Here is a 27,873-nt window from a genome sequence, read left to right on the forward strand (position 1 = left end):
TTGGATTCACTATTTTATTTAGAAATTTTATGTTTAAATTCACAATGAAATTGATTGGTAGCTTTCTTCCTTGCCTAATTTTGTTATCAGGTTTGCAATTACTAGAATGGAATGGGGCCTAGAAATCAAATAATTAATCTGTTTGTCATCTTATAGATGAATAAGCAAGAAGAGAAGTAAATGGTTACATTAGCTGTACTAACATCAGAGGCAGGATTGTATGATTTTAGACTCAGGTAGTTTAGAATCTCATTTTGGATATAGTATCAAGCTCATTTTGGACATAGTATTAAAGAAAATATGAAATCCCTTGGTAATAATTTGTTTCCATGAAACGCCCTGACAATAGATGTCCCTGTGAGGTTCACTAACTTTCTATTATGCTAACAAACCATAATTTCATTCTCTGGTTCTTTCATAAGTCCTCTTAAATAGTTTTGTGTTTCTTGAGTTTTGCTACCATTGCCTTTCTCTGGAAGGTCCCAACTTACATATTTATTACACAGTAAATTTTTTTTCTTGAACATTACCATGCATGCTTATAACACAAGTCTATTAGTTAGATACACTACAAAACTCATAACTCATGGCCATGTCTCGTAACTATAAGAAACTGCAGAACAGCACCATTTAAATAAATGGTGGAAATAAAAGGGCTGACTTTATTAACCAGAGGTCACTTGTATGCCAATACTGGTAGATCACAGCCATCTTCTCTTCTTCTCTGACTCAGTTGGAGACCTCTGCACTAGCTTCCCTGGAGACACAGCAGGCACTACATTATTTTCTGCAGGAGACATTGAGCTGTGGGTTTGTTGACAGGCAATACAGCACCTCTTCTATCTGCTGTACTCACCAGTAGCTGACAGCCAGCTTTGGGCCCTCTGAGGTATTATTTTACTTTATGAAAAATGAAATAAATTAAAAGTTAAATTGAGAGTTATTCAGTTGCTCCTGAACTTGATGCCTTAAGTGAAAGTGAAACTTGATAGAAGATTCCCCAAGCTTTGTTAACTATAATGACCAGAATAGAAGGAAAGTATATTACTTTTCTTTTAAGGCCAGATGTCTAAGTCTTTGTGGAATATTACAAATGAATTTCAAAGGGAAATTTCATTTACTCTCCTTATTTGTTCTGATTTTGCTGTCTCCTCTCTTTAAAATCCATTTTTCTCTCTATTTTGGGGGATGATGCATTCTTAAGCATACTAATTCAAACATTCATGATTTCATGTATTCATTCATTGAAAAACTATTGTTTCAGGCCCTCCCTGGTGGCTCAGCAGTAAGAAGCTAAAGCCACTTCAGCATGAGTTCGATTCCCGCCAGCCCCGGAGGTGATCCACATGGCGTGGCAGACCTCTCCTGGTGTGGCAGATCTCTCCTGACCTGCCCGCTGCTCCCCTCAGCGGTGTACTTTATCGATCTGCCTGTTCTGCTCCCTGCTCTGTGTGTGTAGTGAATCCTCTCACCATCCTTGCACCTCTGGCCTGTACCCCAGTTCTGTATGCATAAATAAATAAATCTTAAAAAAAAAAAAAAACAAAAAACTTTGGCTATCATAGATGAGGTAGTGGGAAGTGAAGGTCCAATGGTAAGCAAACACAGGTGAGACACTAGCTGCAATAAAGCACATTGGTCACTATTCAAATAGGTTCCTTAGTTAATATACAGTTGTAATTGGGGGATCATCCTCAGAAAGAACAACCTGACTTTGGTAGGGAGATATCTCAAGAATGAGTGAGGATGTGTTGTTGCTGAATTTTTTTCCAATGGATTACTTTTGAGCAGAGAGCTGATGAATAGCAATTTAGCAGGTATAGTTTGTATAATATTGACTTTAAAGGAGGAGAAACACTTTCCACATTAAAGAAAACAGCCTGTTCAGTGTCCTCTGGCAGAAAACATGAATATCTGGAAATATATTGACATTGCTGAAACAAGAAGAGGCAGGAGCATTATGTATGATGGCGGGAGAAATTTGAGAAACAAAATAAAAAGAAAGAAATAGATGTGGGCACAGAGGAACCATTGTCTGAGCAGACTCTAGCTCTGTGCCTTGAGTCACAAGACATGGGACGCTACCTCATCACATCCTCTGTCCTGTGTCCACCCTATTCAGCTAAATCAGCATCTTTCCACCCAAATACTGCAAGAATGCCCTCTGTATAACTGAATCAGTAGAAAATTACAAGGATTCCTTACTTGACACTTCTGATATTTGAAATCATCTCCTTGAAACTTTCTGTTCTCCAGCCTCTATGACACCAAATTATTTCTGTATGTAACATTATCTGTGTTTTCTGTGACTTGTATGAATATCCTTTCTATCTGCCTAAATGACAGTGATGTCTTAGATATTTTTCCAAGGATATTTACTTCCTACACAATCATATCCAATTACCACTGATAAATTATTGACTTCCTAATTTAGTATCCACTAGAGAGCCCTCCTAACTATATACATAACCACCTATTGAGTATGTCTGCTTGTACATGTCATTAGCAACTCAATGTAAGTTGTCCAACTATGGAATCTGCCCTGACAGGAAGAACTCTAGCGCTCCTTCTTTCAGTGATTTGGCCAAGTGCATCAAACTTCCTTTAAACTAATGTGCCCAAGGGTATGGACTTTCTCTTTCCAAGTCATGCCTGTTCAAAAGTTTTTGTGAACCTTCATTCTTTTCTAAATTCAGAAAGGAATCCAAATCTCCTTTGCAAATACCAAGTTAAAAATAAAGAACTCATTTCACCTATATTGTTTCAGTGCTTACTTACTCAAATTTACTCAAAGTTTTCCTGTGTTCATTTGTATCTTTGCCACAGATTTGTCATATTTTGACAAACATACACAGCCACAATGAAATAAACTCAGGGCAATTAAATTTAATGGCCCATGGGCCTTCTTTTCTCAAGTAGTCTTCTTCCATAAATTAAAGTAATGATACTTACCTTTATGCTCATATTATACCTAATTAGGAGCTTTTCTTTTTTTGACAAGAAAAGCACAGAGAAAGAACACAGCTTCCAATGAATAAATTTAGTTGCTCTAAAAATTGTAAAAGTACAATTTATTGAACATATTAGTTTAAGAAGCAATAGAAAATCATTTGTATTCATGATAGTTCAGTTTCTATATGGACAAAGATATATTTTGAACTAAACAAAGTTTTAGGATACTTTCTTGATAAAAATAATTAATAATTAATAATTAATAAAAGATAATTATTGTCTTTATACTCCAATTCATCCTCTGAAATGTACATATATTAGTCTAGGAAGAATGAAATATGTGCAATAATCATGGGAGAATGAAAGGTAGAGGCATAAATTCTCATTCTGGACATCTAAGAAAAATTTGTGGAGAAAATGATTGTTGATCCAGGCTTTGATATAGAGGTATGTATTGGTAAGATGCTTTCAGATAGAATAAATAGCTTGCAAAAAGTTAAACTGCAAAATGAGCAACTCTTTCCTTCCAAGAATTAGGAATTCTGTACTACCTTGTAAGTAAAACATTCTAATGGACATTGAAGGATTAGGTATTTAAGAATTAGGTAATTATAAACACATTAATACATAAATACAGCAAGTGATCTGAACACCTCATTCCCTGCATTTTTCCCTGACACTAATTTAGGTCAATCAGTTTTGCCTAATAGAAGCAGACATTTGATTAGAAGGTGACTTCTGTGGAAATAATTATTGTCTGTGTTGCCAGCATTTAACTTTGCTAAAAGTAACACATAATTGGTGTGTAAATGTCTGGTTCTGTAGTACAATCAGTTATGGTTGCATGGAAGTTGAAATAAATCTAGTTTAAGTAGAAAACAAAAGAGACTTAATTAGAAGACAATGGTATTGTACCTAAATAAAGGTGAAATAAATGAAAAGTGTTCAGAGACTTGGACAGGAACTAGATATATTCCAGGACTGTAGGAAATAAAATGTGATACATATGCTAGGCTAGAGTTAAAGGGCTAAATTAACTGTCACAGTGAGACTTTACACTTCGGCTTAGAGAAGGCCAGAGCAGCTCTCCAAAAGGTATCTGAATGTTATTAACAGTGGAAGGAATGGATTATAAGTAGAATGTCAGATTTCCTCTATTGTATGTGTTTGTTTGTTTCCCAGGCATTTGGATTTTTAAGTATTTATTTGCTATAATTTACATGTTTGCGTTCCCCAATTCATGCTAAAATCCTAACTCCAAGACAATGGTATTGGGAAAGGCATTTATGAGTTAGATAGGTTATGAGGCCATGACTCTCATACATTCAGTCAGTGCCCTTGTATGATAAAGGTCTTAAAGAGATCATCCTCTCCTGACATGAGGAGTAACAGCTGTTGGACAGCCTCTATAACCCAGGATGCAAGTGCTACCCACTCACTGAATCTATCAGTCCCCATTCTTGGACATTCCAGTCCCTGGAACATGAACAAAAAAATCCTGTTGATTATGAGTTTTTCATAATAACCTGAATGGACTAAAAACTATTTTTCAGGAAGTACTTAAAGGTATTATTTCATATTTCTTCCAAGAAGAAACGTGCAAAAGTTTCTTATATACTAATCTTCAGTCAGGAGTGTTTAACAAATGAACCAAACATGTGTTTCAGTCAAGAGTATGTGAACCAAACAAATGGAAATCAACCCCAAGTCTGGATATATTTCTGTATGTTGTGTGTGTTTCTGTATGTGTGCATGTATATGTGTAGAAGGGATGGCAGTGGTAGAGGGTATCAGAATCACCTGAATAGATTTTAAAAACTATTTACACATACCCCTAACTTGCATCAAAATATCTTGACAGAAGGAACCTGGATTTTCTGTTTAAATAGCTACTTACTGGTGATTTTATATTCTCATCATCTAACTTATCCCAAAAATTAAGATCTATTGTTACAGACTTGCTATGAGCCCAGTCTAGTTGCTGTCTTGAAGCTATTTAATCTTCTGGATCTTTGACCAGATATGAGAAAGTTGTTGAAGAGATTTTAGTTTATTCACAGTAATTTGTATAATGTTTAATTATCCTGCAATGAGTCTAGGCTGCCCTGCAAAACAGTGAATTCACTTTCTCTGAAATAAGTACACAGGAATTGCATGACTATCTACCTGAGCAAAATAAATGAAATGGAGACAGTGACCTTTCTCCCATATAGAGTACTGATATACATGGTGATGTGATAATACAATTAACTGCATAGACTATATAAAGAATGAATGTGTAATCATGGAAATCTAACCACAGATTGCTTCACATTCTTGAGTGTTAAATATCTTTGTGAGTACTCCTTAAGTGGCAGACTGAATGAAGTATAATGAGCTGCTATCTAAATAGTGAATATGTTCTTAGCAAATTATGCCATTTCATTTTTCTAAGATGAGTGAAAGGATAGCTTCTGTTCTTGAGATTTCAGGTAAAATTTAATATTAGCATGTTAAACTATGGTGTGCTCTGGTATCGAATAAACTTAAAATACAAATCTTTTGCAAACCAGAACAAAGTAATGGTGGAAAGCATAGTTAATGCTATAGCATAATACAGATGCACCTCAAGGATACCATGAATTTGGCTCCAGACCACCGCAATAAAGTGAAACAAGTATATAATTTCTTTGTTTTACCAGTGCATATAAAATTATGCTTATTCTAACACTTTATATCTAAAAGTTCTTGTATACACCTTAATTTTAAAAATTATTGTTAAAAACTTCTATTATCTAAGCATTCAGCAAGCCATAATTATTTTGTCAGTAGAGGAGCTAGCCTCTGTGTTGATAATTGATGACTGAGAAGGATGAGTGGGTGGCTATTGTAATTTCTTAAAGTAAGACAATGGAGTTTGCTACATCAGTTGACTGTTCATTATTTAAAAGATTTCTCTGTGGCCTCTCTGGTGGCCTAGGGGGTTAAGTCTCAACACTATCACTGCAATGGCTGAATTCTATCCCCAGTAAAGGAGTGGCCAGGGAGCTAACCCACATTTGGTGCAGCAGACCTCTTCTGTCTCGCCAGCTGCTCCCCTCAGCAGCATATCTCAGTCAGCCTGCCTGTTCTGTTCCCTACTCTCTCTAGTGAAACCGCACACTACCACCTCTGGCCTACATACCAAAAAGTAAAGTACTTTACACAAAAGTAAAGAAAATCTTAAAAATATATATTTATTTTATTTACATATGCATATAATTTCTGGGGTGTAGGCCAAACAATATAGGGGTGGTGAGAGGATTCACCAGAGACAAAGAAAGGAGCAGGACAGGTGGATCTAGTGAAATACACTGCTGAGAGGAGCAGTCGGCAAGACAGAAGAGGTATGTGCCATGTGGGTCAGCTCCCTGGCCAGGCAGGGCATTGGCTATGAATAGCTTCATACTGCTGAATCTTAAGCCCTTGTGCCACCAGGAAGGACCTTGAACAGGAAATCATATTTGGATACCATTATGGCGACAGCAAAATTTTTAAAATGGAGTCATTCCTCTCAGATCCTTCCCTTATGTTACCAACTAAGCATATGTAAATTTCTAAATCCTCTGTTACCATTTCAACACTATTCAATGCATTTTCACCAGATTTGTTTATCTATATATATAGAGAACTAGAGTATAGGCCAGAGATACAGGGGGTGAGAGGATTCACCAGAGACAAAGTGGGAGCAGAACAGGCAGATCTATTGGAATACACTGCTGAGAGGAGCAGCTGGCAGGTCAGGAGAGGTCTGCCACACCACGTGAGTCACCTCCCTGACCAGGTATTGAACTTGTGCTGCCATGGCTGTGGTAGACTTACAGTGCTGTGCTTTAACCTGTTGCAACACCAGGGAGGACTAGGGCTCCCCTTCTAATTACAGTTTTCTTGTTGTCTCTCTTATATCTATCACAGGAAACCTGACCCTCTCAAAGTAATCCCTGAGGGTTGGAATTAACTTCTTTCAAACTCCAGTTTATGTTAATATTTTGACACATTCCCCTGTGAATTATGACTATTCTTAATGGCATCTAGGATGGTTAATCCTTTCCAGAAAGTTTTCAACTAATTTTGCCCAGATGCAACAGAGGAATCACTATCTATAGTAACTATAGCATTCTGAGATGTGTTTCTTAATGAGACTTGAAAATCAAAATTACTCCTTAATCCATGTGCCTCAGATTGGATGTTGTATTAGCAGGTGTGCAAACATTAATCTGCTTGTGCATTCTATCGGAGCTGTTAGGTAAACAGGTTCACTGTCAGTAAGAAGTAATAGTGTGAAAAGCAATATTTTGTTCTGAGCAGTAGATCTCAACAGTGGATTTAAAATATTCAGTCAACAATCTTGTAAACAGATGTATTGTCATCCAGGCTTTGTTGTTCTATTTATAGAGCACAGTCAGAGTAGATTTAGCAAGATTTAGCAAGAGATCTATGATTTTTAAGAATGTTAAATAAGTATGACTTTCAACTTAAATTTGCCAGCTGCATTAGCCCCTAGCAAGAGAGTAAGCCCGCCCTTTGAAGCTTGTAAGCCTGCAGCTTCTACATCAGTACTCGCTGCTGCTTATCTGCACTTTATGTTATAGAAACAGCTTTTCTTACCTTAAATTTCACCATCATCTGTTAGTTTCAAACTTTTCTTTCCTGGTTTTCTTACCTTTCTGTCTTCACACCTTTAAAGAGAGCTAGGATTAAATTTCAGCCTAAAGAAATATTGTTGCTGTTATGATTTTCTATTCAGACCACTAAAACTTCTTCATGTCAGCTATAAGACTGTTTTGCTTTGTTATCATTTGTGTGTTCACTGGAGTAGCACTTTTAATTTCCTTCAAGAATTTTTCTTTTGCATTCACGACTTAGCTAACTATCTCGCACAATAGACCTAACTTTCAGCCTATCTCAAATTCTCAGACACTTTCCTCAGGGAAACTTTTGATTTGAAATGAGAGATGAGCAACACTTCCTTTTATTTGAGCAGTTAGAAGTCAATGCCTGACTATTAATTAGCCTTATACACAATATTGTTGTGCTTCAAGAAATAGGACCAAGGAGAACAGCGATAGGTGGACAGCCAGTCCATAGCCATCCTGAACACATCACATCTACAAACTAAGTGCAGATAGTGTCTAAAGCAATCAATGACCCAAAGCAACTACAACAGTAACATCAAGATTATTTGCATAGGTCACAAGATCACCATCACAGGAATAATGATAATGAAGAAAAAACAAACAAACAAAAAACACGTTGATATTGCAAGTTTAGAGAGTCTCAAATGGATCATACATCTTAAAGGACAGAAGAACTAGTGAGAAAGGGAGAGACTCCAGAAGTGCTGATGGAAAAAAATCCTCTCAGTAACATGAGAATCGTACCTATCTGAAGTTTTTGTTTGGTGTTTATAATTATTGAACATGCTTTCAATAATGACATTAATGTTATTTAATCTTCTGTAAAAATGAAAGGACATTGTGTCACAGACTTCTTAAAAAAAAAAAAGCAAATCTACCTGAATATCTGATTCTATTTATTTAAGGTAATTTAGACTTGGGCCTAGCTAAAGATATAATGTCACAAAAATGGTCATTCATTTCAATGTAGGAACCTTTGTCAACACTAATTCAGCATGGCATAAATATCAAATTGTAATTAAAATAAAGTAAAATATATATTAAATTAATATTATTTAATTTACTTAAAAAAAGCAAATGCATAACCCTGATTGACAATCTGTCTAAAGAGTAGACGATTAGAGAATTGGGGTCACAGTTCACAAACTGGTGACCTATGAACTAAAAAAAATAAATTAACAGATTCTTAGATTGATCTCAAGGCAGAATTTTTCCTTTCATTTTATTTTGCTTTAATGAGTTCTGATAGGTAGAACATATCACCTCATGTTTTCCTGGGCATCCATCCCTACTCCACTCTCTGAGATAACTTAGTCTCTATTTTTTAATTCCTGAAAATGTTTCAGTTAAGTGCTAATATTAAGCATTTTGCTAAATTTTCTGGATAATACAAATTCTATAAAAACACTTAACAGGGTGAATGTTCCATTCCACTCCTCTATGAGCAAAAGGATAAAATGAGCTTGAGGGAAAGACATGCACTAGAGCTACCTGATATCAGGTCATCTTCATGCATTATCTTCCAAAATACCCCAGTGAGTTCAAAATATCAGACCCATTTTATAGGTGACAAAACAGGCTTAAAGACATTATTATCCTGCCCATGGTCAGAAGGTTACTTAATTGTTGAAATCAGTTTCAAACCCTTACGTGTTTACCTCTAAAACCTCCTATTCCCTAATTTCCTTAGTGGGAAAAAAAGCACTCACAGGGATTTCTTGAGAAAAGAAGCGTTACACACTTTTGAAATAGTGCCAATGTTAAATACACAAAAGATGTCAGATGTCCACATATCTCAAAGTATTTTGTAAAACATCTTATTTGCAACTGTTCTCTATGACCAGTCGGAAGTTGTTCTCATGCTGCTCTTGGGAACATACTTGACTGTCAAAAGAGCCACACAGAATTTAGAAACAATTTTTGTTAGAGCTTCATTTACATAGTGATGGGACTTTGAAAAATCAACCACAAATCACTAAATCAAGAAATGTAAGAAATTTGATATCTTAGCACCCATTTTTTTTCTGTATGTCACAGAATACTAGCTATCTTATATGTTGAACTTTATTTCTATAAAATATCAATAAAAATCTTCATGCTATAGAATAGAGTAGTACTGATTACCAAGAAAGTTTGCCCAATCTAGAAAAGTTCTGGTAAGAAGTTCAGGAAGATAAAATCAGTGTTTATATCATTATTGTCACTAATTAATTAGAAAATTGTGTTGTATTTCCAATTAGTAGTTTTTTAAAACTTAAGTTTGCTAATACTTAATAGAAATTTGTGTTTAGGATGATTTCTATGTTATGTTAGTCTCCAAGTTAGCTTAAAATAAACATAGTAGCAAACATATATTAAAGAAAAGAATCTTTATATATATATATATATAAGCATTTATATATGTGATATGTATATGTTTACATCTATCTATCTATCTATCTATCTATCTATCTATCTATCTATCTATCTATCTATCTATCTATCTATATTTTCATTTTCTACCTTCTGGGAATACAGCTCAGGAAAACTTGTCCACTTGGTGACAGATAGTTTTTTAAAATTATTTATTTATTTATTGAAGGCCATTATTTTATACCCTTGCTAGAGTTTGACAGCAAAGGACTCTACCCCACTCAGGAATAGTCACCCTCAACCTCCTGCTGCCTAAGTACCCACAGTTCTCTCCTTAATCTATTGTGTTTTTCCCTTCATTTCCCTATTTTCATCCTTCTCACCCTCTCTCTTGAAAGCCAAATGTCTGTGGTCAGCTTTCAAGGGTTGGTTTTAAAGTTTGTCTTTGTCTTTGTCTGACCCTTTTTTTTCTTTCCTATATTCCTCCTATAAATTATACCACCTGGTATTTATCTTTCTTCTTCTGGCTTATTTCACTTAAGATAAACTCAGATGAGCTAGTCTTCAAGATTGTTTATTTTTGAAAAGGACAAAAAGAAAATTATAAATTTAAAAATAATATAGTGTCTACGTGGGGCAGCATTCTATAATTTGCTCACTTTGGATTTATTGGAATTCTGATGCGACAGAAATTTTCAGCCAGTATTTTTTAGTTGTTCTACCTAAAATAAACAGAAGTCAAATTTAGATATAGATATTTTCTGTGCAGTGCAGTGCAAGTTATTATAGGATGTTAAGACCGTCTGAGTGCTGAATTTCACTATCTGTGAGTTGGACTTGGAAGTGAGTGAGAAGGCTCGAAACTCTGCCCTTTTCAGATAATTCAACAAATGTGCTAATTATATGTCAGATATGAAAGTTGAGGCATTGTGACCTTCAAGCCAACAAAAGACCTTTTCAAGTAAGTCATTTCCATATACATTAATAAAGTAAGCCATGCTCTTCCACACTTAAATAATATATGGCTGTTATTTCATTATACGTAAATGTAAACCAAGGGCGCATTCTACTATTGACATTAAATGCAATGCCATAAAAAAAGTAAAGACTATAAATCCATTTAAGTAACATTTTATGGTACTCTTCAAATAGTGTCCTAGAAATATGCCTTACGTTGGCTTTCACTACATGCAGCTAATGTGTGGTTTCTACAAATCTGAATACATTTTGAATGTGAGCACTAAAAACTATGATGTATTAAAAAATACATAATAACTGAGATATTAAGAAAGTTAGAAAAATAATTGTTAGAAAAGTGATCCCCTTGCAATGATGGAGAGATAATCACCTATATTGAAGATGGGACTATTTTGTCTCCATACATACTCACTGCTGGCAAGAAGAATGATGAATGAGAGTGAGGTTCAAAGAAAGAAAAGAATTTCAGACTGTATCTCATGGTTCTTCTGTGTTACACAGTATCTGTAACTTTGGAGTTGGGTAATGGACAAAAGGGTAGTTATTTAGAAAAATACCTATTTCACTGGAAGTAAGTGTATGTTTGCTGTTTTTTTCTTTTTAAAGATTTATTTATTCTGGGGTAAAGGCCAGAGGTGTAGGTGCAGTAAGAGGATTTGTCAGAGATAGTGTGGGGAGCAGAACAGGCAGATTGACTCAGTACACTGGTAAGGGGAGCAGCAGGTAAGAAAGGAGAGGTCTGCTGAGCCATGTAGGTCACCTCCCTGGCCTGGGATCCAACTTCACAGTTCTGTGTTTTAACCCATTGTACCACCAGGAAGGACCCAGAAAGTGTATTTTTTTAAAGGCAAAATGAATAAAAGAACCGAGTATCTCTAATGCTTGAATCAGATCGACTGCTGGCATGTAAACAGTGCCCATGAAATTATAGTAGAAACTCAAAAACAGGAAAAACAATTTAATTATCTTGTATTTGTCCAGCATTGTTGTATATTTGATACTCAATAATAACATGAATAAAGATGCAGTCATATTTAATGTAATTTAAGTGTATTTAATAGACCTCTGGGAAAAATTAAGCCAATGAAAACTTAAGATCAATCATAATCATATGAGATTCCAAGAACCTATTAGCATTCAATCCATAGACCTTTTTTTTTTCCTGTCCATGGAAAACATATTTGTTAGCTTCTTACTGTTTGTATACCCACACTACAAAACTCTGTAGTGTTTACTGATTGACTCATTCATCTTCCTTTTGTTTTAAACAGTCTTCTAGGGACCTTTGTTGTGGTTTGTTTTAACAGATCTATGAATATTTCTATGAAGCAGCTGCTAGTGGCATTTATGAGAAGGTTTGTCAATGAGACTTTCAACGACTCATGTATATATTCTTATCTAGGGTAAAAAGCGTTTCTACATTTTCCTGATAATCTGAAATAAGTTTTATTAACTATTCTGGTTTGATTTAAGGTGGCAAATCTTGCTTGTTCCATGTCAACAAATGAAGATGGGATTAAAATTGTCAAAACTGCTGCCAGTCACCTGGAAACCTTATGTCCACAGGTATGATATCTAAGTTACTATATCTTTAATTAAACTAGCTATAAAATGTATATACAATGCTTTAGAATTTTATAAATACTGAGAGATATTAAAATACATATTTCAGAAACAGAAAACTGCCCCCAAGTATAACGATATACATCTTTACTAATCACCTACAGTAGTTATTTTAGCTCCTACTCTTATATCATTCCCTGAGGGATCATATCAGAATCTTGCTTTTTCAAAGCAACTTTGAACAATATTTATTTATTTAGATAACATGGGTTTATAAGACAGTTTATGATTGAGAGGTATAACTGGAATTACACCTCTAATGATAAATGTTAATTGTACCACACCCATCACCAAGATACCCATTTCAGATTTTTATTTATTTATTTATTTATTTATTTATTTATTTATTTATTTATTTATTTATTTGTACATACAGAACTGGGATACAGGCCAGAGTACAGAGTTGGTGAGAGGCTTCACCAGAGACAGAGTGGGGAGCAGAACAGGCAGATCGACGAAGTACACTGCTGAGGGGAGCAGCGGGCGGGTCAGGAGAGGTCTGCCATGCCATGTGGTCACCTCTGGGGGCAGGCGGGGATCTAACTCATGCGGAAGTGGCTTTAGCTTCTCAGTGCAGTGTTTTAACCCGCTGCGCCACCAGGGAGCGCCTAGTCATTTATTTTTAATGTTGAAATCTCAAATAGTATGAAAAGGGTGACTTCCTTTTTTACATTTATCAAAAGTGGGCTTGCGTTGGGAAATGACAACAAATTATTTCGTGTTGTAATTCAAGAATTTAAAAAACCTGAATGTCATATTTTAGGGAATTATTTCTAGGTGATTAGTAGCCTTGAAGTAATGAGTCAGGATACATGTAAGGACACTCTTAAACTTCTTGTTGTAGTCTAAGAAAAACACAGTATTGACAATTATTTCTTAATAAGAGTCATAGATATTTAAAGATATGAAATACAACAATGATTTAAAACTTCAAATCTGTGAACATCAGTTAAGATTCTTATTCTAAAATAGTTAATTCTTGATCTGTCTTTCTGACAACTTCATCTCTAAAAATATTGAAGAAGCAATAAGGAAAATTGCTTCTTTTGACTTAATATTTATTAACAAATCAATACTGCAGGGGAAATAATCTATAAGACCAGCAGCCCAGATGACACAACCTCATGAGTTTTCTATGAGGTCATACAGGGACAGAACATTGTGCTGAGGTCTCAAAGGGGTTCCATCACTTATGCCTCTGTCAAAAATCTCTGCGAATTCTTATGTCTCCACATCATAGATAATACTTGATGTTGTCATTCATTTAAATGTCTTTTGAATCCTAAAAATATTAACTATATATAATTGGGTTTAATTTGTAATTTTTCTCAATGCTGAAGAGATTCTTTTAAAGTGTTTATTAAGCATTTGCCTTTCTTATTCTATGTATTAACTAAACCCTTTAATGACTTTTAGTTGGATTGTGTATTATTTGTTTACTTAACTTTGCATTGCTTAAGTTTTTAAAAAAATATCTTCTATGACCAAACTTTTAAAATAATATTTAGCCATAGAAAGTTTTAATGTATACATGTGATGCATTTTTAAAAAATCTTCTATAACTATGTTGTGAGCAACTACTCTGTTCCAGGCTTTATGATTGTGTGCTTTATTAGGAATTTATTCCAAAAAAAATGTTCTATTAGCCTATATTTTCTTTTAAAAGCAGTGATGTATTGTTATTCAAATTTCAGTCTTTTTCATCTGAAAAAAATTTTTTTTTAAAGATTTATTTATTTATTCGTACAGAACTGGGGTACAGGCCAGAAATGCGGAGGGTGAGAGGATTCACCAGAGACAGAGCGGGAAGCAGAACAGGCAGATTGACTAAGCACACTGATGAGGGGAGCAGCGGGCGGGTCAGGAGAGGTCTGCCACGCCATGTGGTCACCTCCGGGGCAGGCGGGAATCGAACTCATGCGGAAGCGGCTCTTTAGTTTCTTAGTGCAGTGCTTTAACCCGCTGCGCCACCAGGGAGGGCCCTGAAAATTATTTTTATATCTAAAATGAGGTAGAGATCTATTTTTATGTATAGTGGTAATAGTTGGGTCATCATGGATTTATCCACCATGGATGAATATTCTTAATTAATACTAGTGTGAAATGCTGCTGTTATTTCACCCACATACTCACATACATAGACTTTTAAAATGTTTCTATTAGCTCACATAAATATTTGTATACACATATGTGTATACTTATATGAATATGTAATACATATGTACATATTATATAATACATGCCACATATTTAACAAATATTACTTATCAAATCACCTAAAGGATATATACAAATTTTTGGTTACTATTCCATATGTAAATATAAATTGATAGGAATGTTGAGATACATTTCAACATACACAAATTTTAGAGAGCTCTATTCTGCTCCATTCATTTATCCCTGCAACAGTGTAAAAATGTCTTAATAATGGTCTTATATGAAACTGATATATTTAAGCAAATGGGTTTATTTTGTTCTTTAAGCTATTGCTGTTATCTTTTGCTCTCTCATGTAACTTTCAGGATCAACTTGTAAAGTTCTATGAAAATGCATGTTACAACTTTTATTGAAATAATTAACATTCCTTGGATTTTAGATTATTTTAGGGGATAATTATTTGTTAAGATGTTCAGTTTTTCCAATAATAAGCATGTTCTATGTATCTCCACAATCATATATTTTCTTAAAACCTCCTTGGGAGACTCTAGTTATTTTATTATGTACTTCAATAAATTCCATGATTATATGCTGATAGCTTCCAATTTTTTCTCTCCAGGCCAGACCTCTCCCCTAAAGACTAGACTCACATATCTAAAGTTTCATTTCCATGTAACTCCAGAAGACATCTAAAACTTAAAATAGCCAAATGAAACTCCTGATTACCTTAGTTCCATCTCACTTTGCTTCTTACATGTTACCGATTTTAGTGAGTGGTGTCTCATTTACCTAGTTGTTCTGGGAAGAAAATCTAAAGGTTTTTCTTTTCATTAATTTAGTAAATATTTATTGTTATAACACTACACTGTAGGCACTGAGTATGCAACTAGAGAGAAAAGTAAACAGACACAAATATACATTTGTGAAAGTTTTATTTTTATGCTAATGACAGTTATGCCTATCTAATCCATTAAAGAGTCCTGTCAATTTCACCAGAAATGCTTATTTTGAATCTGCATACTTTTCTACATCTTCTCCATCAGGATCTTGTTCCACCATCTTTATCTTGGACTACAGAAATATAATCCCATAGTTTTATATGTCATATATTCTCACTCTTTAATCTACTTTCTATAGAAAATTCTTAGTGAAATTTCAAAGATATTTATCAAAGCAATTGATTTACTGAACTTTTACAGTAGTATGCAAACATCTTTATGGCTTAATCAGACTTTTATGAATTTCCTACTGTTATCTTTCAAACCTACCCAACATAGTTTTCCATTTCATCCTTTAAATCAATGCATATTGACTTTATTGTTCTAAAACACTGTATAAGTTCTTTTCCACTGGAAATACTTGCTGTATTTGGTAATTTCCCAGTGCTCTTTTCCCATATAATCATGTGGCCAGCTTCTGTTACAGTGAATAATGGAAACTCCAAATTCATCTTCTCAGAGATTTATTTCCCTAACTCATTCCTCCAGCTAGTCCTTTTTATGGGCTAATGCACTACTATATTTATTTCTTCTAACATCTATATTATATCCCCAAATTTTGCCTTAGATTATTTTACTTTATAATGTACATTCCTCACACTGTGTAGGAAATTATTTGGTCTCTTTTATTCATTGCTTATATTTCCTGTACCTAATAGAAATTCAGATTTCCTTAGATATTTGATAAATATTTGTCCAATATATAAATAAATAATAGAGCATCAACAATGTAAATCATTGTATATTGAGAGAGAGCAAAAACTTTATGCAGAATCTTCTTCTATCATCCTGTTACTAATGTAGTGTGTTCCCTTTGACAACATGAAAACATTGATGGTATAATTAACTTGAAATGATCTGATTTTGAAAAATCCTAAACTGACTGATTAACATATAGTTGTCAACTAAAGTTCCACTGGTGGGTTACAGTGACATTCTTGACCAAGCTCACTGCAGTGTCTTACTAATGATAAAATTATAGAACAAAATTATTAATTTTTTAGGCAAAAAATAAGAAGATAAAGAAAATACATGAAAAAACTCAGTCATAAAAATTCAGATACTGTAAAATGTGAAGTAAATCTCAGATTGCAAGTAAAATATAATAGACATAAATATTAAACCATACATATTGGTCACTATAAAACAAATTGCAAAAATATGGAGAAGAAACATGACTTAGTGAAAATTTAGCCTCTAGGAATTATTATTTTTAAAAAGATTTTTATTTATTTAAGCACACAGAACTGGGGTACAGACCAAAGTTGCAGGGGTGATAAGAGGATTCACCAGAGACACAGTAAGGAGCATTGTAGGCAGATTAACAAAGTACACTGCTGAGGGCAGTAGCAGGTGAGACAGGAGAGGTGTGCCATGCACATGGGTACCCTCGGGGAACCAAAAAATTATTTTTAGAGTGTTTTTTTTTTTTTTACAAAACACCTTAAAATTCTAAATTATCACAACTGGGGTTACCCTAATTGTGTGTGTGCTCCTCTTTTCTATGTTTATTTTGGCACGATATTTACTGAAATAATACATGCACACACATTTAGGTCTACAAATTCCCGTTTCAGCAATGGGAATTATATAGCCACACATGTGCACATGCATAAAGTCTTTAAATAGAGTTTTACTCAACTTCTCTTTAATGGAAAAAGCTAGAACCAACGTAAATGTTTAGCAGAGAATGCCAAAAACTATTTAAAGTAGTAAATTAGCTCACTGTATGTTTTGGAGTAGTCATAAAATAATTCAAAAAAGACAAATTTCAAATGATTGTATACTTTATCATTTATGTAAGAAATATTGGAGGTGTAAGAGTCATATGCATATGTATTTATAGAAAATTTTTGAAAGGTTAACAGTCATGACAGATAACAGACTGTTGACAGTGTTTACTTCCACAAAGTGAGACTAAGGACAACAAACAAGGAATAATAATTTTGTACTCTATTTTATTTCTTTCAGGACAGTCATTTTAATTGAAAATATATATTTTTAATTTCTTCATAAAATCCAATGAATTAAAAAAAAATCCTAAATTTATTATGGGGTGAGTTAGGCTGACAAACCACAGAGTTAGGGGAAACTGGTAGACAACACTCAGTTGCTGTTTAATACAATTGAATTCACCTCGGTTTCAGTGAATTGTCTTGTCCTGGTTCTTATAGTGCCTAAAGGAACACAACCTTTATGCTTCACCTAGTTACATGTTTCACATTTTAAAAAAAGGATTGTCACTTGGAGCAAATTTAACAGAGGGTGTATGAAATAGTGACAAGAACTGAAACTATGCCATGTGAAATACTCATAAAAGCAACAGGGAATTTTTGGTCAGGACAAGGTAGGAGAGAGATATGATCGCTGTCTTTACAGGGCTATGATGTAAAAGACTTATTCTGAAGGTCCCTGAGGGGCAGAACTACAAATTTTGAGCAGAAACTAGGAGGATACAGAAGTCACCAGAAGGAATTGGACTTTTTAAGAAAGGATAGATTTGGAGTTTCTCAATGCCACAGCCATTTAAACACAGGAGGGAATATTTGACTAAACTATTATATAAAGTATATAAGCTGTGGGTAAGAAGTTGGCATAAATGTTTTAAATTCCCAACACTGAGACTCTGTAATGAACCTATCTTTAATATAAAAGAAAGAAATGTGATTTGAAGGATAACATTGCTACAGTGTTAAGTCTATTTTAACTTAATCAAGAAGAAGGATAAAGCTAACTATGCAACTTAACCCTTGTTCCATTTTAAGAAGAGACTTGGAAGGCTATTTTAAAAGTATATATTTTATATTTGTATGTGTCATAAAAGGCAGAAAGAATTCAATATTCTAGAATATTTTGAGAATTTGCACTAATATTTTTCAATTCACAAACTGTAATTTAATAAAGAAAAATATAGCCTTAGGTTAAATGAAATCTTTGGCAAAAAAAAAAAAAAAAAAACCTAGGGCCTTAGGACTTGAGAAGGAGATTTGTTATAATGTTCCATGAAAACATTTTTGTAGTCAATAGTGAAATTAGATCAGGTATTTAACCTTTTCTCCAGAAAGTAAAATTCATTCAACTTTTTCTTTGAATGGATGTGCTATTTCTTTGATTATGAATAAAAACCATTTAACTTACATAATAATAATGAGAATAGGTAGTAGCTTTGCTTACTGCAATACCTTTGCAAAATAAAACATTTCTACCCCTCTGTCAGCTACTTTTCATTTTTCTCTACCTCCTTAAAAAAAAAATTGTAGCCTGAAAACACCATAAATTTAAAGTACTAATTTAAGTGACTCATGGCTGTAAATTTGTAATGTGAAATGGAAATCATTTTATAACTTTAAAATGGTTATAATACTTACTTTATGAAACAAGTGAAACTCCCAGTATCCTTGGCATGAGGGAGTGTATGTCAAGAATTTCAGACTCTTCAGTCCCTTCAGCTTAAGGACTAGGCAGAAAAATAATTAATTGTTTTAAAATATCATAAGCTATTACTTAATCACTGGGAAGTATTTAACCCAAAAGTCAATAGGCCTTGCCTTGTCAAAGATGTTGAAAAAAGAATCTCATTATTAGGTGTTAGGGAATTAGATGGTCTTTATTCTTTCTATAAGTAAGATTCTTTAATTAATAACAATTATAGTGAGTCCTAGGATAATTTCCCTATGGTAAATACACTTTCAGTCCACAGGACTAGTTTTCTAATCAATGTCACAGTTGAATCAATATTTAGTATGGTCTTTTAATATATTCTATTATTCATCATTTCAAATGGTATCCAGTGAACTCACAGAACTAAATGAACTTCCAGAGTTAAATAGTATTAGTGCTCTGCTTGGGAATATATTTTCAAATGTTTTTTATTGGAAATCTATAATAACTTTCTAAAAGTTTTGTGTAGTGTGTGTGTAAAGAATTTGAAAGGAAAGTCAAAGTGGTCACAGACATAGAGGCTTGTGCAGTATAAAAAGAAAAATGTTGGAAGGAGGGTGTATATTGGAGATCACATATACTCATATTTAAACATGGAAATGTATAACTTCCATAAGGGTAGGAATTTTTGATTCATTAGTATATCCTAAGAATATTTCTGAAATATAGGTGGTACTCAAGACATATTTATGCAGTGAAAAATAACACTGAATGAACTCACTTTGTTTTATTGACATTGGTAGGTGGATGCTGAAAATCAGCAGTATTTCTCAATTTTATTTGTTCTTTGGAAGGTAAGAAATCCTCAGTTTCTAACCAAAGTAATGAAAGTTTCTAATATGACTTTTTGTCTGCTTGAAGTCTTAAGTCAAATAAAGTGACTGGCATTATCTCCTTCTAAACAGACAGGATTGTTCTGTTATAACTGCAGCTTATTCTGATTAAGTCTTGATTTGTTACTGTATTTAGTGTATCTTTCAGTAAGGATATTGGTTTATCACTTTCAAATGGGAAAATGTCCTAATCTGTACATTTTGTTCTTTGTTTTGATTTTCTGATTGAGAAGCTATTATAAGTTTGAACTTAAAGCACTTAATTTTCCAAGTATCATACTCTACAGAAACATCATCTTTTTATGCCTTCTGTAGATGGTTATAGATGTTTTGTTTGCAAATAAACAATACAGGACTCAAATAATCAGTTTGAAATAATCGTATACCTTAAGATCCAAGGTATACATAAGAGAGTTGTGACCAAACTTTTACAATTAGACCTCATTTGTTGACTTTTCCTAAGATTTTGGAGACAAAGAATACAAGGCTGTAAAATATCTAAATGAGTTGATCATTGTCATAAAACTACATGTGATTGAATGGTTCATTTTCACACCTGTGTAGAATAATTTTGGTCTATAGCCTGTGATCAGTCTTGCCCCATTAGAACATGTTGGTGATGTGAGGAGATAGTACATGGGTATAGCTATAAACCCAGTTGTTTTCCAGTTCAGGAAATTAAGGTCTGTCTATTGCACAGTCATTTTTCTGTAACTTGTTCTAATCTCACAGTTTGACAGACCCTTTCTCTAGGTATAAGGATTTCTTCATTTGATATTGACTTACCTCTCACTAGGAATTTTCATCAAAGTAGGGTGAGCCAGAGATGGGTAGTAGGAACTTTTAGTGCACCCCTTCCAGAAGTTCTGAGGAATGAATCAATTAGAAAGGATGGAAAATGTGTTATCCAGGTACAAACAAAATGGTGTTAGAGAGCAATATGTTGAAATGTCATGGAAGTTAGAAAAAGATTCATATCAGTTCAGGGATTCAGGAAGAACTCTCAGAAACGTGACATTTTCCTTAGGTTCTAAAGTATAAGATGAATTTGGACAATTGGGGAAAATATGAAAAGGTCATTCTAGGCACAGGGTATGCAAAAGTATAAAACAGAAATTGGGAAAAATTGAATTTATCTAAAGCATATTGTCCTTATCAAGGAAGAATTTGCATTTTGAGTCGAATAACCCTTCCACTGTGGTAAAGTAACAACGGTTGGACTATACTTAGATAAACTTCAACCAAAGAAAGATGGCAAGAGACACAGGTGGATATTATATAACTATAAAGGGTTAAATGTGCAGGAAGACATAATTATCAATATTCCTACACCCAGTATAGCAGCATCAGAACATAGAAAGCAATATTAACAGACCTAATGAAGACATTTATAACAGTGCAGCAATAGTATAGGACCTAACACCAACTTACAGCAATGGATAACACAATCAAACTGAAAATCACCAAGAAAACTGGTTTAAATGGCAAACTGGACTAGATGGATTGATATTTGCAGAACATTCCACACAAAACTGTAGAATAGGCACACTTTCCAAATGTTCACTGAACACTGAATATACTATATGTTGGAAAAGAAAACAAGTCTCAATAAGTTTATAAAAACTGAAATCATGTCAAAAATCTTTTCAGATTATAATGGTATGAACCTAAAAACCAAAAGAAGAAAGTAGGAATTAGTAAATGTGAAATTAAACCGCATGCTACGGAATCACTACTAGGCTAATGAGGAAATCAGTGATGAAATAAAATCTTAAGGGTGAATGAAAATGAAGATGAAATGTATAGCTTATATGATGCAACAAAAACTGTCCTACGAGAATAATTTATATAAATAAAGTCCTACTGAAGAAACAGAAGAATCACCAGTAAGAAATCTAAACTCAAACTTACATAGAAAATGTCTTAAATGAAAGGAAATAATAAAAAGTAGCCCAGAAGTTAATGAAACATGTATCAAAATAATAATCCAAAAGATCAGTGAAGCCAAGAGCAGGTCTTTGAAAAGATTATCAAAATTCACAAACCTTTAACCAGACTCATAATGAAGAAGGGAGTACAAACACAGATAAATAAAATCAGAAATGAAGGGAGAAGTTACCACTAATACTGTAGAAATAAAAAGGATTGTATTAGAGTAGTGCTAATAATTACATTACAACAAATTGTACAGCGTGGAAGAACTGGACAAATTCTTAGAAACATACAGCAGAGGAAGAAATAGCATTTGACAAGATTTAATATACTTTTATGATAAAAAATGGCCACAAAAGGAATGAACCTTTATATAATAAAAATATGTGACAAACTCAAGCCAGTATCATACTGGTGATGAAAATCTAAAAGCTTTTCCTTTAAGATCAGCCAAAAACACACACACACACACACACACACACACACACAAACAAGGATAAATATTGCATTTATCCATCTGTCCTGAAACTTTCTATATCTTACCTTGACATGCTCATTGGTCAAAACACTGTATAAATACAAGCAGTTGTTCATTCTCTGCATCTATAACCAAAATTCTAAATCATACTCCTACAAATTCTAGACTCTCCTTTTATGTATTATAACTAGCAAAGCAACTGAACCCAATTGGATTCTTTCTAATTTAGATTCAGAAGGATTTTCTGTGTTTTCAATGGGAGAGTATTCCAATTCCATATCCACACTGAGCCAGAAGTGTGAGCTGACCCCATATTTGAATTTTATAGAAATATAAAATACATACGACAATGACATAGGAAGAGTTAAAACCCAGAAGCTGAAAGAACACTTTTATGAGATAGAATAATCAAGTCTGAGGAATTTTGAGAATTGTTACTAGTAAGTGGCAAGGTATCCTTGCAGCAGTATTTAGTTTACACTTTTAAAAAGAAATTTAATCTTTGGCATACTTTTTCAGAAACATGTCATTCTACTTATACTACAATAAGATTCTGTTCTGCTTAATGGAAGACAGCATGAGTTAAGTAAGCATGCTTGTTTTGTTTTTTAATCCCTGTTCTTTGAAAATTACCTCAGAGCCCTGAATCTGCTTATGGACATATCTACGCCTCTGAATAGGTGGGCACCATTATGCAAAGTACGTGTGTACCGTTGGTAACAAAGTTTACTAAGGTAGAGATAGCCATATTTCATGCATCTTTTTTTTTTTAAGATTTATTTATTTGTGCATACAGAACTGGGGTACAGGCCAGAGCCTCAGGGGTGGTGAGAGGCTTCACCAGAGACAGAGTGGGGAGCAGAACAGGCAGATTGACGAAGTACACTGCTGAGGGGAGCAGCGGGCGGGTCAGGAGAGGTCTGCCACGCCATGTGGTCACCTCCGGGGCAGGCGGGAATAGAACTCATGCGGAAGTGGCTTTAGATTCTCAGTGTTGTGCTTTAACCCGCTGCGCCACCAGGGAGGGCCATTTCATGCATCTTTAATGCATCTTGTGATATGGGGATTTTTTTATTCATTTAATGGGTAAGAAGAAATTCAGAAATGTTGAATGAGTTCAAAGTAAATTTGAGGTTCAATCTTAGTAACACCTTTAGTCCTTGTATTTGTTAAATTTGCTGCTTCTATTTATAAACTTATATTGTGCTGTAGGTATTGTTGCATTTTCAAGTAGTTCTATGTGGAGGAAACTGTTTCTTGGTTTATACAATAGTGAGATAAACCACTTTGAAAAAAGTCTTTGACCTCCAGATAGGCCTGGTGCCTCTTTGGGAACTAGAGACTTCAGATAAGAAAGCATAGTGGACTGGGAGGCATCCTGGGGGAAAGGAGTCAGAAATCTAAGGGACAGTCACAGCTCATGTGTACAAATTTCCCTGTCAGCATTTCAAGAATTCATGATTGTGCTCTTAAGCAAACACTTACGTGTATGATCAAAGAAAGTACCTATTAGCCATGCTTTGCTACTAAGTTAATAAAGAGATATCAGCCAAATTCCTAGTGAAACCCTTGCTACTCTGTACTTAGTACAGTGACAGCTGTCAATAAATGATAATTATGACTTTAATTTTGTGAGATGTTTGTAATAAATCATGAAATACAAAGACAAGGATTTGACATCCATACTGAACTAAAGTGTGATTGAGGTGTGTTCTTTTTTGCAATTGTTGGTAGTCTTCCCAAGGGAGAATTTTCATGACAAATGATTACTAAAAGATCTCATTGTGGGACATCTTTGCTTTTAATCTACTTTTATATAGATTATTTCTTACTGTCTTTTTGGGAGCCATGCCACTTACACAGAAGACCCATTCATTCATTCTATGAATGTTTATTTAGTACTTGCTTCATACTAGGTATTTTTCTAGGCACTGTGAAAATTGTAGGAAACACAGTTATCAGTGCCATTCTTTATGGAGATTTTATTCTATAGTAGATTTAGAGATGAAAACATGGAAACAAGCACATAAAGATAACGTTAAATAATAATAGATTGTTCTTATCTAGGCCTTATATATGCCAGTCACTTCTAAACCTATTTTATATATAATTCATTGAATCCCCACAATAAACTTGAGTGGCAGCTACCCTAATTTACACACTTTTAAAGGTGAAGAAACAAAGTCCCCACAATTTATATAACTTGACAAGAAAGAGACAGAAGCAGCTAGGGAGTTGGGATTCAAATCTGAGTAGTCCGATTTTCTAATTTACACTGTTACCCACCATGCTGTGTGCTCCTCTATGAGAGAAATCAGATAAGTTATATGATAGAAAGAGACTATTTAAAAAAGAGACTTGATGTGACATTTAAGAAGAATCAAGCCATTTGAAATTCTGGAGGAAGAACTTTCCAGGCAGATAAAACAAATATAAAAATACCCAGATGGAAATGAACTCAATCTGTTTTGTGAAGCAGGTGGGGGAGACAGGAAGGATAGCTCAGGAGTTAGAGTGTGTGGAACCATGCTAGATGGGTAATACAGTACTACTGGAGGAATTTGATCAGAGTAGTGGATTAAAGAGAAACAAGAGTGGAAGCAATGTAAAGAGTCAGAAGACTGTTGCAGTTGTCTAGGAACAAATGACAATGACTCCACCTTGGGGTGACTGTGAGGACAGTGAAGCCTACAGCATTATGAAACTGTTGTGGAAAAGTGGTAATACAGCTTACTGGATGTGGTAGATAAAAATGGAGAATGATTAGGGCCCTCCCTGATGGTGCAGTGGGTTAGGATGCAATACGGCAAGCTAGCCACAGCCACTTCAGTGGGAGTTCTATCCCCAGCCCCAGAGGTGACCCACATGGCGTGACTGACCTCTCCTGACCCACCCGGTGCTCCTCTCAGCAATGTACTTCATTGATCTGCCTGTTCTGCTTCCTCATTCTGTCTCTGGTGAAGCCTCTTACCACCCCTACATCTCTTGCTTATACCCCAGTTCTGTATGAATAAAAAAAAAAAATCAGCTAAAAAAATGGAGCATGATCAGATATATAAATATCAGATGATATTAAATCTAAATATTGGAGTTAGTCAGGGTACCCTTCACTGACCTGGCGAGATGTCATTTTAGGAGAGGAAAAATGAGTTCTGTTTAGTCAATATTAGAAATAAGATAGCCAAATATAAATGTTGAGTAGAGGAGAAATTTCTAGATAATATCAGAAACCAATGAATGAGATGACACAGGAGAATTTAGCCCACAGGAGAGGAAATAAGGAAGGCTAAAATCATGAGAAATTCCAACATTCAGCTCAAGTAGAAGAAAAACCCACCAAAAGTAGTGGTGGTGGGGGGGTAAGTAGCTAGCGAAGCAAAAGGAAAATCACGAGACTTCAAGAAGGGGTTAACTAGAGAATGTATTTATTTAATAAGAACTGTTTAGCATGATTTACTGTTTGTGGCTTGAAGCTTCAAAAACATTTCTTGGATTTTGGTCACAAACCAATATATAATATATATTATATATAATATATAATAGACACAATATATAATAGACACAATATATAATAGACACAATTTTATCTGATTGGACTTTGATAGTTTAATTATTCTCATATGCAAACTAAATGTCAAATAAAATGGCTCAAGGGAACCTACCAGTGCTGAATCTCAAAGTGTGCTTCCCCAGCTTCATGTCGGAGCTATTAGAACTACAATACTAAAGACCTATCCTAAAGTTACTTAATTGGAAGTGCTGGTGTTTTAGGCTAGCTGTGTTTTGACAAGTCAGCCAGGTAATTTTGATGCAAGCTACAGACTCACCTGGGGTAAGGGTATGTTAGAGTGGCTTGGAACAGGGTCTGGGTTGTTGACTCCATGTATCTCTTCCCAGCTTCTTCATTCACTAGTGCCTTGTAGTTAACCATAGTTTGAGTAGGAAACACCAGGAACCCCCACATATTTGCAGGACTCCCATCACCCCCTTAGTCCTATAGTATTTACCTACACTAGTGTTGATAAATGCAGTGGGTCCTGCAAATTAGCTTTTCTAGTATGTGCTCCAGTGATGTTAATGCTACTGACTCTGGAATGGTCTCCCCGTCCCTTTTATATACTTCATAGATGTACAATCCTCAAGATTCTCTTTCAGTGTATCTTCATTTCTATAACTAGTGAAGTCAGAAGACACACATTTCACCCATATCATTACCATTATTTAAATCTAGATCATCATTGCTTGCCACCTCCATTTTTACCATAGCTTATCTCCATGACAGTCTTCTCTTACTAAACATATTTATCCCTGCAGACTCTTTGGGATTCCCCTCATATATCTCATCCAATGGATATCATTGCTTTCCACATCACTTTCAATCTCTTCTAAACTCTAGCACTAATTGGAAGATGTTTTTCATCTCACACATACATGTAGACATCCCTTCACTTATAGATCCACCTACCCTATTACTATGTCCTAAGCTCTTTCTTATAACACTGTGAATACCTGAGCTACATTTATTTCCTGAGATATCTCTTGAGTCTCCATATACATTCTACTAGTCCTACATATTCCAACTCAGTGCTATATTTTGCCAACAAGTATTTGATAAGGTCTCTAATTAAATCTTTGCATTCAAGGCATTGAAAACTAAAATGAGTATTAGTATAATTAGGGAAAATTGCAGTAGGTTAACACAAAGGGCTTCAGTGAGAAGATCAATTTTATTTTCAAGGAGATTCTATATTTGTCTGTTTCAAACAATTATTTCTTAGAAAGAAAAAAAGCTAACATTTATTGACTTTCTGCTGTTTTCTAAACACAGAAATAGGCCTTTTATTTACATTACTGATTTGCATTCTCCCAGTAATCATGAAGAGTCATTGTGTGAGACCCTTGAGAACTCAGAAATCTAAATTATCAAATTTGTGGTTAACATAAATCTGAGAGAAAAAGCTAGTGTTATAGGTAGCCAAGTCATGAGTCACTGCGTCTTGTCAACTAGAAGAATGAGTCAAAAATCAAGGCATATTTAATAGCAATAACTGTGAAATTTATATTCAGATTAAATGCATCTGTCATATTTATAAGTTCTTGCAGAATTCCTTAACTGTAGTTCATGAAAGAGGTCAAATAAAACTCTCTGAAGCTCAATAGGAGCTTATATGGCAATATAAGTGCTAACAAAGTTCACATACTCTTATAGTCCAGATCAAGGAAAATTAATTTCCCTGTGTGTTCTTATTAGTAATTACTCACTTGGAGTATTGTGTCAGCTTTTGAATGTTACATTTTAAAGGAATTTGACAAACTATAGAGCACAAAATGATGAAACCCAGATTGTAACTTTATCATAGTTGACAGGATAAAAACATGATTGAATGGTATGTTATTATTTGCATTGGAAATGTTCCACAAAGAAATGCTGGAACAACAGAGAGCAGGATACAGGCAGACTGGATGGGAATTAA

The 27,873-nt window shown here is 34.3% G+C and overlaps 1 protein-coding gene across 1 annotated transcript in view; it reads left to right on the forward strand.

Annotated features, from left to right (window-relative positions):
- CTNNA3 (catenin (cadherin-associated protein), alpha 3) overlaps positions 1-27,873 on the forward strand; it is a 1,271,003-nt gene that overhangs the window by 764,025 nt on the left and 479,105 nt on the right. Inside the window, exon 10 of the mRNA XM_004680853.2 lies at positions 12,411-12,503. Within this exon, the coding sequence (XP_004680910.1) occupies positions 12,411-12,503 (93 nt within the window). The remainder of the gene's footprint in view (positions 1-12,410; positions 12,504-27,873) is intronic.

The sequence above is a fragment of the Condylura cristata genome, unplaced genomic scaffold, assembly GCF_000260355.1.
Source record: "Condylura cristata isolate star-nosed mole 26May11 unplaced genomic scaffold, ConCri1.0 scaffold00011, whole genome shotgun sequence".
Lineage (NCBI taxonomy): Eukaryota > Metazoa > Chordata > Mammalia > Eulipotyphla > Talpidae > Condylura > Condylura cristata.